Raw genomic sequence first — 11351 nt, forward strand, 5'->3', positions numbered from 1 at the left:
GGGAGCACACACTTTTGCATAAGCGCATAACAATAAACATAAGGAAATTGATTGGTTCATTTTCTTATGCATACATTTGTGGACCAATCAATTTCTTTATGTTTATGGTTATGCGCTTATGCAAAAGTGTGTGCTCCCCGCTTAAACCGTGGGTCTGTTCGTTTTAGCTGAACTGGCTGCACTAGTTCAGAATTTATCTTTTTCTCTCCATATTGGAAACAGACCCCGTATCATAAGACGGCAATTTGTGACTGGTTCATCATTATTTTCGCTATAGTTCTTTTCTTTCGATCGACCAATCGGAGCAAATGCTTCTGTTTTCCGATTGGCCGGTCAAATTCAGGAGAGTTTGTTTTATTGCAATCTATATGTTTTATTATCGATGGTGCGTTCAGATTCTGCCGCCTCGGACGCCAATATCGAGGCAGCCGCACTGACGGTTTAAATTCAAAAAAGTAACGGGTAATGGCATGTTTTTACTGAAGTCGTCTTGTGACGACAGTGATGCGTGTGAATTTCCCTCGTGCAATAAGAAGTTGATATTTTGTAAGAATTAAGGTACGCATCTGATTTACAACATTTGTGTATTGGTCTTATCAATTGACGATGTTATTCCTTTCCACAGAGAAGATAATAACGTCGGAGTACGATGGACGATCAACACGAGTGGAGGCCAATCGTGCAGAAAATGATCATGGAGCTTGAGCAAGCGCTTGATGAGCTGCAAAAGACTTGGGAAGACATAGGTTGCTCCAGAGAAACGCGGGAAATGTATTACGATCAGGCGCACAATCACATAAAGGATCTGTTGAACGAAATGGTGGCCGAGTCGCAGACTAAGAAGCAGCTATTGCTGGAGAGTATAAAGGACCTGTTGAAGCGGACAACAATATTGTATACGGAGCTGCATCTTGACACAGAAACAAAGAGCTACGATCATATCCCTTTGAGTAAGGTGGAACAGATGCTTCGAAGCGAGTTGCAAGATCTGGAACACATAAAGAAGGAACGTATGATGATTCTGAAAGAATTGTTAAATAAAGAACACGATATTTGCGAGAAGCTCGGTGTCAAGAAGTTGAACATCGTCACTGATGTTGTGCCCACTGAACAGGAACTTGAGAGTTTTAAATTATATCTGCAAAAGCAGGAGAATGAGAAGATACGTTTGGAGAATGTTTTTACAGATATACGTCGTTCTATAATTAAGATGATGGACGACTTGGACATATCCCCATCTTCGCCATTTCAACAATTAATTTGCGAGAATCCAGAAGAGTTTGTGCTCAGTGCGAACAATATGGCAAAATTGAGGGAGTTTAGAGATGACTTGAAAACACAAGTGGAAGAGACGAAATGTCATGTGGAGAAAATGAAGGAAGATTTGTTAGCGTTATGGAAATATCTCGATGAGCCTGCTGATGTTTGTCAATTGTTCCTCGAAAGATATTCCGATTATAGCACTGGCACTATAAACGCGCTCAGTGCGGAGATCAAACGTTGTAAGGAGAGCAGAAAGGAGAACATATTCAAATATGTCACGCAGATAAGATTAGAATTGATGAACTTGTGGAATTTATGCAAATATTGCGAAGCAGAAAAGAACACGTTTGCACCATTTCATTCTAATACGTTTACGGAGGATCTATTGACATTACACGAGCTAGAAGTGGAAAGACTGCGCAGATTTTATAACGACAATCGAACGATATTTGATCTTCTAGAGCAGCGCGAGAATCTTTTAATGAAGATAAAGGAATTGCTTCAGCGTGCAAATAATCCGGATCGCTATCACAATCGCGGCGGTCAATTGTTGATGGAGGAGAAAGAGCGCAAGGTGATACAAAAGAAATTACCCAAAATAGAGGCGGAATTACAGCGGTTGGTGAATGAATATGAAAGCAAGCACAACCAGATGTTCACCATTTATGGCATGTCGTTGGAAAGTGTATTAGCGGAAACTTTGGAGACTATCAATCATGAGAAGGAGACGATGAAGAAGGCGAGAAAGGAGGCGAAAGACAAATCTATCAAGAAGTCGCCTCTGAACAGTTCGAAGAGGACGCCGGGTCTATCTCATCTCAGCGTTCACCGAGGTCCTACCCCGCTGTCGAAACGCAAGCTGTTCAGTCCGTCCCCCAACACGTCGATAAAGCGCAGAAATAAAAACGGCGACAAAAATAAACCCACTGTCAGCGGGTCCAAGATTAGAAGAAGCAGAGGAATTCCGAAGATTGTTGTTCAGAAGACGCATCGATCCTCCAAAGGCGGACAGAACAGAAAGGAATCGTTATCCCCCGTCAACAGTATCGTAGATACTACATATAATCAATTTCAGGGCCACATGACGGACAGGGAGGAATTGCACAGCTCGATGCTGCCGGAACAGATACTGAGGAATTCTAGTAAAGCCAATTTCAACAAGACACCGATAGTACGAACGCCCATGAAACCGTTGAGGAAGAATCTCTCCGCTGCCACGACGCCGGTCGCACGTGGTTCCGCACGTAAAGCACCGCACAGTCCTAGAATCAATAGTACACCAAAATTAGCGACGGCCCCGAGTAATTTGCCCTTCATTTTCTAAGCGAGAGAACGAGAAATGAGGAACTTTTGATAATATATAACGACGAAATAAATGTTCTTATCTGCGAGAATGACTGCAAACATTAATTTAACGAAGTTACACAAATGTTTCAAGATTTCTGCTTCTGATAGATTTCTATCATATGTGGTAACAGTACAAATGCGCGAGATTCGATACACATCACTGCTTGGTAACATTGAAACAACGCAAGAATTGTATTTGATGTAACCAACCATATGCAATCGATAGCTTAACTTAATTATAATTTTTTTGTTATACTGCTAGATTTAAAAAAAAAAAGCACTTTATGATACCTTATTTCCACTGAACAGGAGTGTAGCTTGATGCAATCGTTATATGTAGCTAGTAGTGAAGTGTAGATTAAAAGTTTAGTATTATTGCATATGTCAAATAAGTCAGTGTACAAGCATTTTTCTCTGTGAAAGTTTTATCGCTTGAATTAAATAATGTTTTAAATAAGGTTTAAATAAGATAACTTTTGTACACACTCTATATGAAGAAAAAAAAAGATGTCAAACTCTCTTTACGCATGTACAATATTTTAAGTATTTTTTCGGAATATATAAAATTGCGCTTTAATTTTTATCTTTGAGCATATCAAATATATTGTATTTAAAATATTGTATTTAAAAACATAATTTTACCAAAAAAAAAATTTTTTTCATTGGAAGTACAAAAGATTTGTATTCTAACGAGAAATCAGCTGTCACGATATTATTTATCGCATTAAGATAATGACAATTAAAATAAATAGTTATTAGTTTAGAAATAAAAGAAAAATATATATGTATAATCTACTTGTAAAAAAAATTAATTAAAAGTATTTTACAAAGATTTAGCTAAAAAAGAAAAATGGAGTAGGATAAAAAACTATTTTCTGCGATACTTTTTTTACTACAAGATGATTATAATTATAACTTTTTATTATAAGATATATCTCTCTCATTACAATATAGTAAAATGTTTTCATACACAACTATCAAAAATAATAATTATTCGTTTTAATATAAACTAATAATAAATACGAATAATTAATATAAATAATATATATTTATAGAAAATATTAAAGAGAAAATTAGAAAATTATAGAAAATAATATATATTTATAATTTATTTTTTTTTTTTGTAATTGTTTACTTTCTCATGACAGAATATCGATTGTAGATAAAATTCATGGTGCCCTCTAGAGTTTGATGCGAGATTTGAGGAAAGGCTGAATCATTAGATTGGAGATTGGATTGAGACTTAATTTAGGCCACCATACGATTTAACACATCGCTAATTGCGAGATGGAAATATAAGGACAATTTCTGCTTATAATTCTCGCATCCTATATAACAAACTAGCTTGTTATATAATTGATTCTTGAGAAAGAGGTAGAAAGCTCACAAAATGGGAGACATAAAATCCTTCTTCCATCAGTGGTGTGCGAAAAATAGCAAAGAACCACAATTTGATGTTAGACAAACAGGTAAGGAAAAATAGAGTGAGGCAAAAAAATATTTTTCTGCAATATTTTACTATAATTATAACTTTATAGGCTGATTTCAGAAATACTTATCTACAAACTTTAGGGATGAGTTTTTCGCACAAAGATAAGAAAAAAATGTCACATAAACATATGTCCAAAAATACCTGGTTTACGAGTTATAATTGAAAGATTTCAATGACAAAATATATCTACAATGATACATGACTAATGTAATCATCTTCAGTTCAATTATTTATCTATTCTTAATTCACAACAAATACTTAAAATCCTTTACCTGCTTCTCAATGCACGCATAGATACATTGGATCTAGACTGTCGCATCTTTTAAAAGAATGACTTTCCATGACAGTTGCGAATGTTTTCGCAGGCATCTATAAAATATTTTGATGAAGCGTTTCTTCATTTACAATTTTATTTGCATAAACTAGGACTGTTAAGAATCTCCACAGATAAAAATATAATGGACTTAGGTCAGGCCATGGTACTGAGTTGAATGTAATCTTTCATATATAACTCATAAATTCATCAAAAAAGACATTATCGAGCATATATGTATAGGACATTCTTTTCTTTACATATGGAGAACTCACCCATAAAACTTTGTACAAGTATTTATGAATCACTGATAATATTTTTTTCTCGTTAAAATATGTTCACACGCACACGCATGTCAAAAATCATATAATTATCTGTTTTAATATAAACTAATGTTATCAGCAGCAATCGTATACTAGATTGTCTCTTCGATCTTATTGAGGGATTGTACATGTGGTATACATTTCTGTAATTTATACAGGTCCGAAGCACAGGCAACGCTTCCTCTGCGAATTGCGAGTACCCGGGTTCGACTATGTCGGTGCGGGTAACTCGACCAACAAGAAGGACGCGCAGGGGAACGCCGCCAAGGATTACGTCAATTACCTAGTACGTACAAACCGTGTAAATTCGAACGACGTGCCGAGGGATAACGCGACATTGTCGGGCGCGATGACGCCGGATCATGGCTTCAAGCCGGAAATCTCGACGCCGGTGAAATCGGTGTTCCAAGGTGGCATGGGTCCCAATGACATCGGCCAAGCGTACAGGCCTTACAATGAGCACGGCCAGAATAGTTATACGTACATGGATAGATTGGCCGATCAAAAGAGAGTGGAGGATGCCGAGGACGTTGACGTAAACTCCGGAATACACGGAAACTGGACGATAGAAAACGCCAAATCTAAGCTTCATCAATTCATGCAAACAAACAAAATTAATGCCGATTACAAGTATACCCCGGTCGGTCCTGATCATACGAGGTATGGAGACGGAGTCATTTTCTAGCACATTGGATTGGCGTTATGATGCAGTGATTGTTCAATTTATATATATATATATATATATACACACACACATATATATTTATTATTTTCTAAACAATCGCTTGTCGATTGTTGTACCATTTGAACTTTAATAAGGCTATTTTGGAGTACATTGTTTGCTTACATCTAAAGCTGGTGCAAAAGAGTAATTTTGACTCTCTTGTACGCAGATGACGATGGCATTAAACCAAAACTTTTATTAAACTGATTTAATAATGGTTTTGGTGCGACTAAATAAAGAAACTTTTCAATGTACTCCAATGTGGTCGTCTCTAACATCTTCAAATGGTAAGTCACTGTTATTTTTGCAATTAATTGAGAGAATAAGTGGAATAAACAATAAACTTTGAAATGGATTTTTTATTTTGTAAGAAGGGAATTAATTGAACATTTTATACTAGCAATGCTTAATGAATTTTATAAAAAATTATTGATAAAAATATATATTAACTTCAAATACATAGTTTTATAATAAAATTTGCAAATTTATTTTTCAATTTATTCCAAAACATTATTGTAAAGCATTTTTTATTTGTAGAGTTTCGATTGTAGTACTGAATTATTTGAAGCATCTTATTAAAAATATTTATTTTATTCAATAATTTGTTATTTGTTGTTTTTTTACACTTGTTCCCTTAATTAAATGCATTGATGATACATTATTGTTACATAACACACATAGTTTATAATATTTATAATAAAAAATATATTTTCGGCAGGAGTTTTATGGCAGAGATGTCAATTTATGTAAAACAACTTGGACGAAGTATGTTAATTATTATTTGTTATAATTCTGGTTACATTAAAATCATTTAATGCTTCAACATGTTTTAGGTATAACTGGTCGTGAAACTGGATCAAATAAACAAACAGCATCTAAAAGCTGTGCTTTGTCTATTGTTCGTCAACTGTATCATTTAGGTGTTATTGAACCATTTAGTGGTACATTAAAAAAGAATAAAGATGCTGAACAGATGAAACCCTATCCTGTTAAAATTTCGCCAGAATTGGAAAGTCAGATCCAAGATGTCTTAATGAATTTGGATATAAAACCAATCGATGTTAAAGAGGTATTAATTATTATTGTCTACTGCAAGAATACTGCATATATGCATATAAAATACATATTGTGTATATTGATATGTTTGCATGTGTGTGTTGCATGTAAAGCATTTTAGATTAAATTTATGATAAAAAATTAAATGTTTGTTCATATAATATAGCCGCCTACAGTAAAAGAAGAAAATAACGCATCAAATACCGGTGTGTCTTTATTGACGAATCAAGTTCTGGACGACTTTATATCTTCTGTACCGCAACCAGCCGGTGTCGTAAGCTGGTCGCCACCTCAGCCAAATTGGAATCCATGGACCGGATGTAATATCGACGAGGGGCCATTGGCTTCAACGTCTCTGGATCAATTGTCAGAAGATCTGATGAACGAGCAACGCGACAAGATACAACAGGATCCCAGTTTGCAGACGAGCATCAAGGAAAGATCCAATCTGCCCGTGTTCGCCAAGAAGAACGAGATTATGAATGCCATTAACGACAATCCGATCATCATCATACGCGGTAATACAGGATGCGGTAAGACTACGCAAGTCTGTCAATTCATCCTCGACGATTACATCGCGTCTGGCCAGGGTGCTTATTGCAGCATAGTTGTCACTCAACCGAGAAGAATCTCGGCCGTATCCGTGGCTGATCGGGTTGCCATCGAGAGATGCGAGACCCTGGGACAATCGATCGGATATTCCGTGAGATTCGAATCGTGTTTGCCAAGACCTTACGCCAGCGTGATGTTTTGCACCGTCGGCGTACTCTTGAGGAAACTCGAGGGCGGTCTCAGAGGCGTATCGCACGTTATCGTTGACGAGATCCACGAGCGAGATGTCAACTCGGATTTCATCATGGTCGTGCTCAGGGACATGATCCATCTTTATCCCGATCTCCGGATCATTCTCATGTCAGCTACGATCGACACGACGCTGTTCAGCGAGTACTTCAACAATTGTCCCGTGGTAGAAGTTCCTGGCAGAGCGTATCCCGTGCAGCAATACTTCTTGGAAGACTGCATAGAATTGACGCGTTTCATTCCGCCGACAGCTTCCGGGAAACGTAAATCTAGGGACTCGGACGACTTACCGACCGCGGACGGAGAGCCGGAGGAAAATCTGAATAAAGTTATCGGTAATGACTATTCTGTCGAAACGAAGAACGCTATGGCGCAGTTGACGGAGAAGGAGATAAGCTTCGAGCTAATAGAAGCGATACTTATGTATATCAAGAGGCAGGACGTCCCAGGTGCTGTGTTGATCTTTCTACCTGGTTGGAACTTGATATTCGCATTGATGAAACACTTGCAGCAACATCCCATCTTTGGCGGATCGTCCTATCTGATTATCCCGTTACATTCGCAATTACCGAGAGAGGATCAGCGTAAGGTCTTTGATCCCGTACCACTTTCTGTGACGAAGATCATCTTATCCACGAACATTGCTGAAACTTCGATTACGATCAACGACGTCGTCTACGTCATAGACTCTTGCAAGGCCAAAATGAAGTTGTTCACGTCTCACAATAATATGACCAATTACGCGACCGTTTGGGCCAGTAAAACGAATCTGGAACAACGCAAGGGTAGAGCGGGTCGCGTCAGGCCCGGTTTCTGTTTCCATTTGTGCTCGAGAGCTCGATTTAATAAGATGGACGAGCACATGACACCGGAAATGTTCAGAACGCCTCTGCACGAACTGGCATTGAGCATCAAACTGTTGAGATTAGGCAATATTGGCCAATTCCTGTCGAAGGCGATCGAGCCGCCTCCCATCGACGCCGTGATCGAAGCGGAAGTCGTATTAAGAGGTATGTATCCGCTTTCTATACATTTTCATCTTCTCCCAAACTCTAGAGAATCACTTTCTTTATAAATGTCTCAATTACAGAAATGAAATGCTTAGACAAGAACGACGAATTAACGCCTCTCGGCAAGATATTGGCGCGTTTACCGATAGAACCGCGACTGGGAAAGATGATGATTCTGGGCTGTATGTTTCGCGTGGGTGACGCACTTTCGACGATGGCCGCGAACAGCACCACTTTCCCGGAGGTGTACAACATGGGTCCGGACATGAGAAGACTGACCACTCAGCAAAAGTGGTTCGCCGGTGCGAGGTACAGTGATCACGTCGCTATGTTTCACGCTTTTCAAGCCTGGGAAGAGGCGAGAACCAACGGTGAATGGGCGGAACAGGCTTTCTGCGAGTCGAAGAACCTGAGTCTGCCAACTTTACGAATCACATGGGAGGCTAAGGTCGGTGGAATCGCAGTTGCGTCGTATTTCTTGTACGTTATCGTATCGATGTGACTCTGTTGAAATCTCTTGTTACGCGTAGAACCAGCTACAAGCGCTGCTGCAAAGTGCCGGCTTTCCCGAGGAGACCCTGTGCCCAACTCCGTTGAACTATCAAGCGGTCTCGGATCCGCGTCTCGACACTATCACCGCGCTGTTATGCATGGGCCTTTACCCGAATGTGTGCTTCCACAAGGAGAAACGGAAAGTTCTTACCACGGAATCGAAAGCCGCGCTGATTCACAAGACATCGGTGAACTGCAGCAACTTCGAGCAAAACTTTCCGTTCCCGTTCTTCGTATTCGGCGAGAAAGTAAGTATAAAGCTCGTTTCTCTCGATATAGCGTCTGTCTTCTCGTCTGTTGAATATCCCCTCTTTTTATCATCTTTTCCCTTCAGATTCGTACGAGAGCCGTGTCTTGCAAGCAAATGACCATGGTATCGCCTATTCATCTGTTGCTGTTCGGATCCCGGAAAGTGGAATACGTGGACGGCGTGATTAGGCTAGACAATTGGATCAATTTGGACATGAATCCGCAACACGCAGCGGCCATAGTCGCTCTACGGCCCGCACTGGAGAGTCTCGTGGTCAGAGCATCTAAAGATCCAGAAACAATTTTGGAGTTGAGCCCCATCGAGGAGAAGGTATACGAGAATCGAAATCGGCAATAATAATAATAATAATAATAATAATAATAATAATAATAATAATAATAATAATAGTAATAATAGTAATATAACATCTCTTTTATATTATATCTTTAAAAATAATATCTATAAAAATATGCATCTAATAGTTAATAATATCTAGTATATCTTTTAACGATAATGTGCTGAGATAAAAGAAAATCACTTCTCGTTCATTAGGTGCTGAGCGTGATTAAATCATTATGCAGCATGAACGCTTGTCGTCACGAAATGGAACAAATTACCGGAGGCAGTTTTCAATCGCGTCGTCCACCAAGGGAACCTATGACCGGTTTTCACTCCCATCACTCCGGTACTCCTTCGAAAATGATGCGTGGAAACGGTGGTTATCGTGGAACACCATTCACAAATAGTGATGATTATGGTAGGAGTAGTGGTGATGGTTTCGGAAGTAACTCCAGCGGTTACGGCGGAGGATACAACAGAGGAGGTTACAACAATAGGGGATACGTTCCACGTGGTCGCAGGGGAAACTGGAGCGACCGCGGCGTCGGCGGCGGCGGAGGAGGATTTCGTGGCCGATATTAATTAATATTTTACGGCATTGATATTATTGCAGTATGTTGATCGTTATCACTATCCATTATAGTGCTATATGTATTTATAGACTATACAGGGTGTATCTAGGATGTAAATCGTAGTAGACACAGAATGTGATTTCTCCTACAAATGTTAATCGAAAATGTAAAATAAAATTTTTTCATACAAGACTTCATCTTGGAGAAAATTACTTTCAAAATGTCTTGTATGGAAAAATTTCATTTTCGATTTTACATTTGCACCAGGACTCAAATCCGCGTATTTCGTTCGTACAATTCTTACGCGATACATTCTGTATATACAGGATGTCCCACGACTCGAGGTCCATACATTAAGGGCATATTATTGAAGTCATTTAGAATTGAAATTATTTAATAAACATATATGTCTGTAAATCCTTCCTAACAAAACTACAACCATTGAAAGTTTATGTGAATATTTGAAACATTTTCTGTCAGTCTGATATTGTTTATGCAGAACAATCTTGCAATAGGGATGAACTTGTGAACAGAATTATCAATGTGGTAAAGCAAATAAGAAATAAGAAATAAAATAAGAAACACTTGGTATGGTGGAGCATACTTAAATCAAGAGACACGGTAGTGTCAAGTCGCATGAGATAACAGTGATCGCTTTTATGTAGGGCAGGACTATTAAATTTGCAGGAGATAATTTTGAAAAATATGTAATTTGCATTTGTAAATGAACAAGTTAAATTAAATTTTTTCTTTTTTGTCTTTTTTTGTTCCTTTTTCAAAAAATCACATCAACTTTCAATGATTTTAGTTCTTAATGTATGAACTTTGAATCATAAAACATCCTGATGCAGAGTGTTATCAAGCTGATATGAAAAAAGCTAACATAAGCTTAAGCTTATGTCGGATATAATTTCGATATTATTATCAATGAAATTTATATGTGGTCTAAACATACACACATACTTTTTTTTAATAATCAACTTGATGTATTGTGTATATCACAATTATAAATAAATGTATAATATACTCATTTCTCCTATATAAAACCGCATGTTCGTAGATCGTAATTTTGACTACTATTAGATAAAAAAAGACAATGTTAATTAAAGAATTTAGAATAAAGAATTAATTAGAGGATGTTATAATATATAATTAATAATATATTTAATAATATAATATAAATATATTATATATATATATATATATATATATATATAATATAATTATATATATATATATATATATATATATATATATATATATATTATAAATATGATATTTAATCTGAAATTTAATGAAAAACGATCCT

The 11351-nt window shown here is 37.4% G+C and overlaps 2 protein-coding genes across 3 annotated transcripts; both read left to right on the top strand.

Moving 5' to 3' along the window:
• The first annotated feature begins 404 nt into the window (after nucleotides 1–404).
• Nucleotides 405–3130, top strand: LOC126852669 (protein regulator of cytokinesis 1-like). The gene is made up of 2 exons (XM_050597692.1): nucleotides 405–558; nucleotides 626–3130. Exon 2 carries the CDS (start codon nucleotides 650–652, stop codon nucleotides 2585–2587), a length of 1938 nt encoding a protein of 645 aa, XP_050453649.1. The 5' UTR covers nucleotides 405–558; nucleotides 626–649; the 3' UTR covers nucleotides 2588–3130.
• A 679-nt stretch (nucleotides 3131–3809) lies between these two features.
• LOC126852667 (dosage compensation regulator) lies at nucleotides 3810–11072 on the top strand. Of its 2 annotated transcripts, none has more exons than XM_050597688.1 (9): nucleotides 3810–4079; nucleotides 4897–5398; nucleotides 6181–6227; nucleotides 6296–6531; nucleotides 6685–8329; nucleotides 8410–8777; nucleotides 8860–9129; nucleotides 9216–9461; nucleotides 9684–11072. In XM_050597688.1, exons 1-9 carry the CDS (start codon nucleotides 4001–4003, stop codon nucleotides 10050–10052), a joined length of 3762 nt encoding a protein of 1253 aa, XP_050453645.1. In that variant the 5' UTR covers nucleotides 3810–4000; the 3' UTR covers nucleotides 10053–11072. The 2 variants fall into 2 exon arrangements, with proteins under 2 accessions (XP_050453645.1, XP_050453646.1); XM_050597689.1 differs by lacking the exon at nucleotides 3810–4079 and adding an exon at nucleotides 5632–5749 and having other exon boundaries at nucleotides 5271–5398.
• Nucleotides 11073–11351: the final 279 nt, after the last annotated feature.

This window comes from Cataglyphis hispanica, chromosome 11 (genome assembly GCF_021464435.1).
Source record: "Cataglyphis hispanica isolate Lineage 1 chromosome 11, ULB_Chis1_1.0, whole genome shotgun sequence".
Classification (NCBI taxonomy): domain Eukaryota; kingdom Metazoa; phylum Arthropoda; class Insecta; order Hymenoptera; family Formicidae; genus Cataglyphis; species Cataglyphis hispanica.

Bases quoted from the DNA above. Each gene is read 5' to 3' on its own strand.
- LOC126852667 (XM_050597688.1), top strand. From the start codon at position 4,001: ATGGGAGACATAAAATCCTTCTTCCATCAGTGGTGTGCGAAAAATAGC. The intron at 4,080-4,896 runs GTAAGGAAAAAT...TAATTTATACAG, and splicing joins ATTTGATGTTAGACAAACAG to GTCCGAAGCACAGGCAACGC. The intron at 9,462-9,683 runs GTATACGAGAAT...CTCGTTCATTAG, and splicing joins TGAGCCCCATCGAGGAGAAG to GTGCTGAGCGTGATTAAATC.
- LOC126852669 (XM_050597692.1), top strand. From the start codon at position 650: ATGGACGATCAACACGAGTGGAGGCCAATCGTGCAGAAAATGATCATG.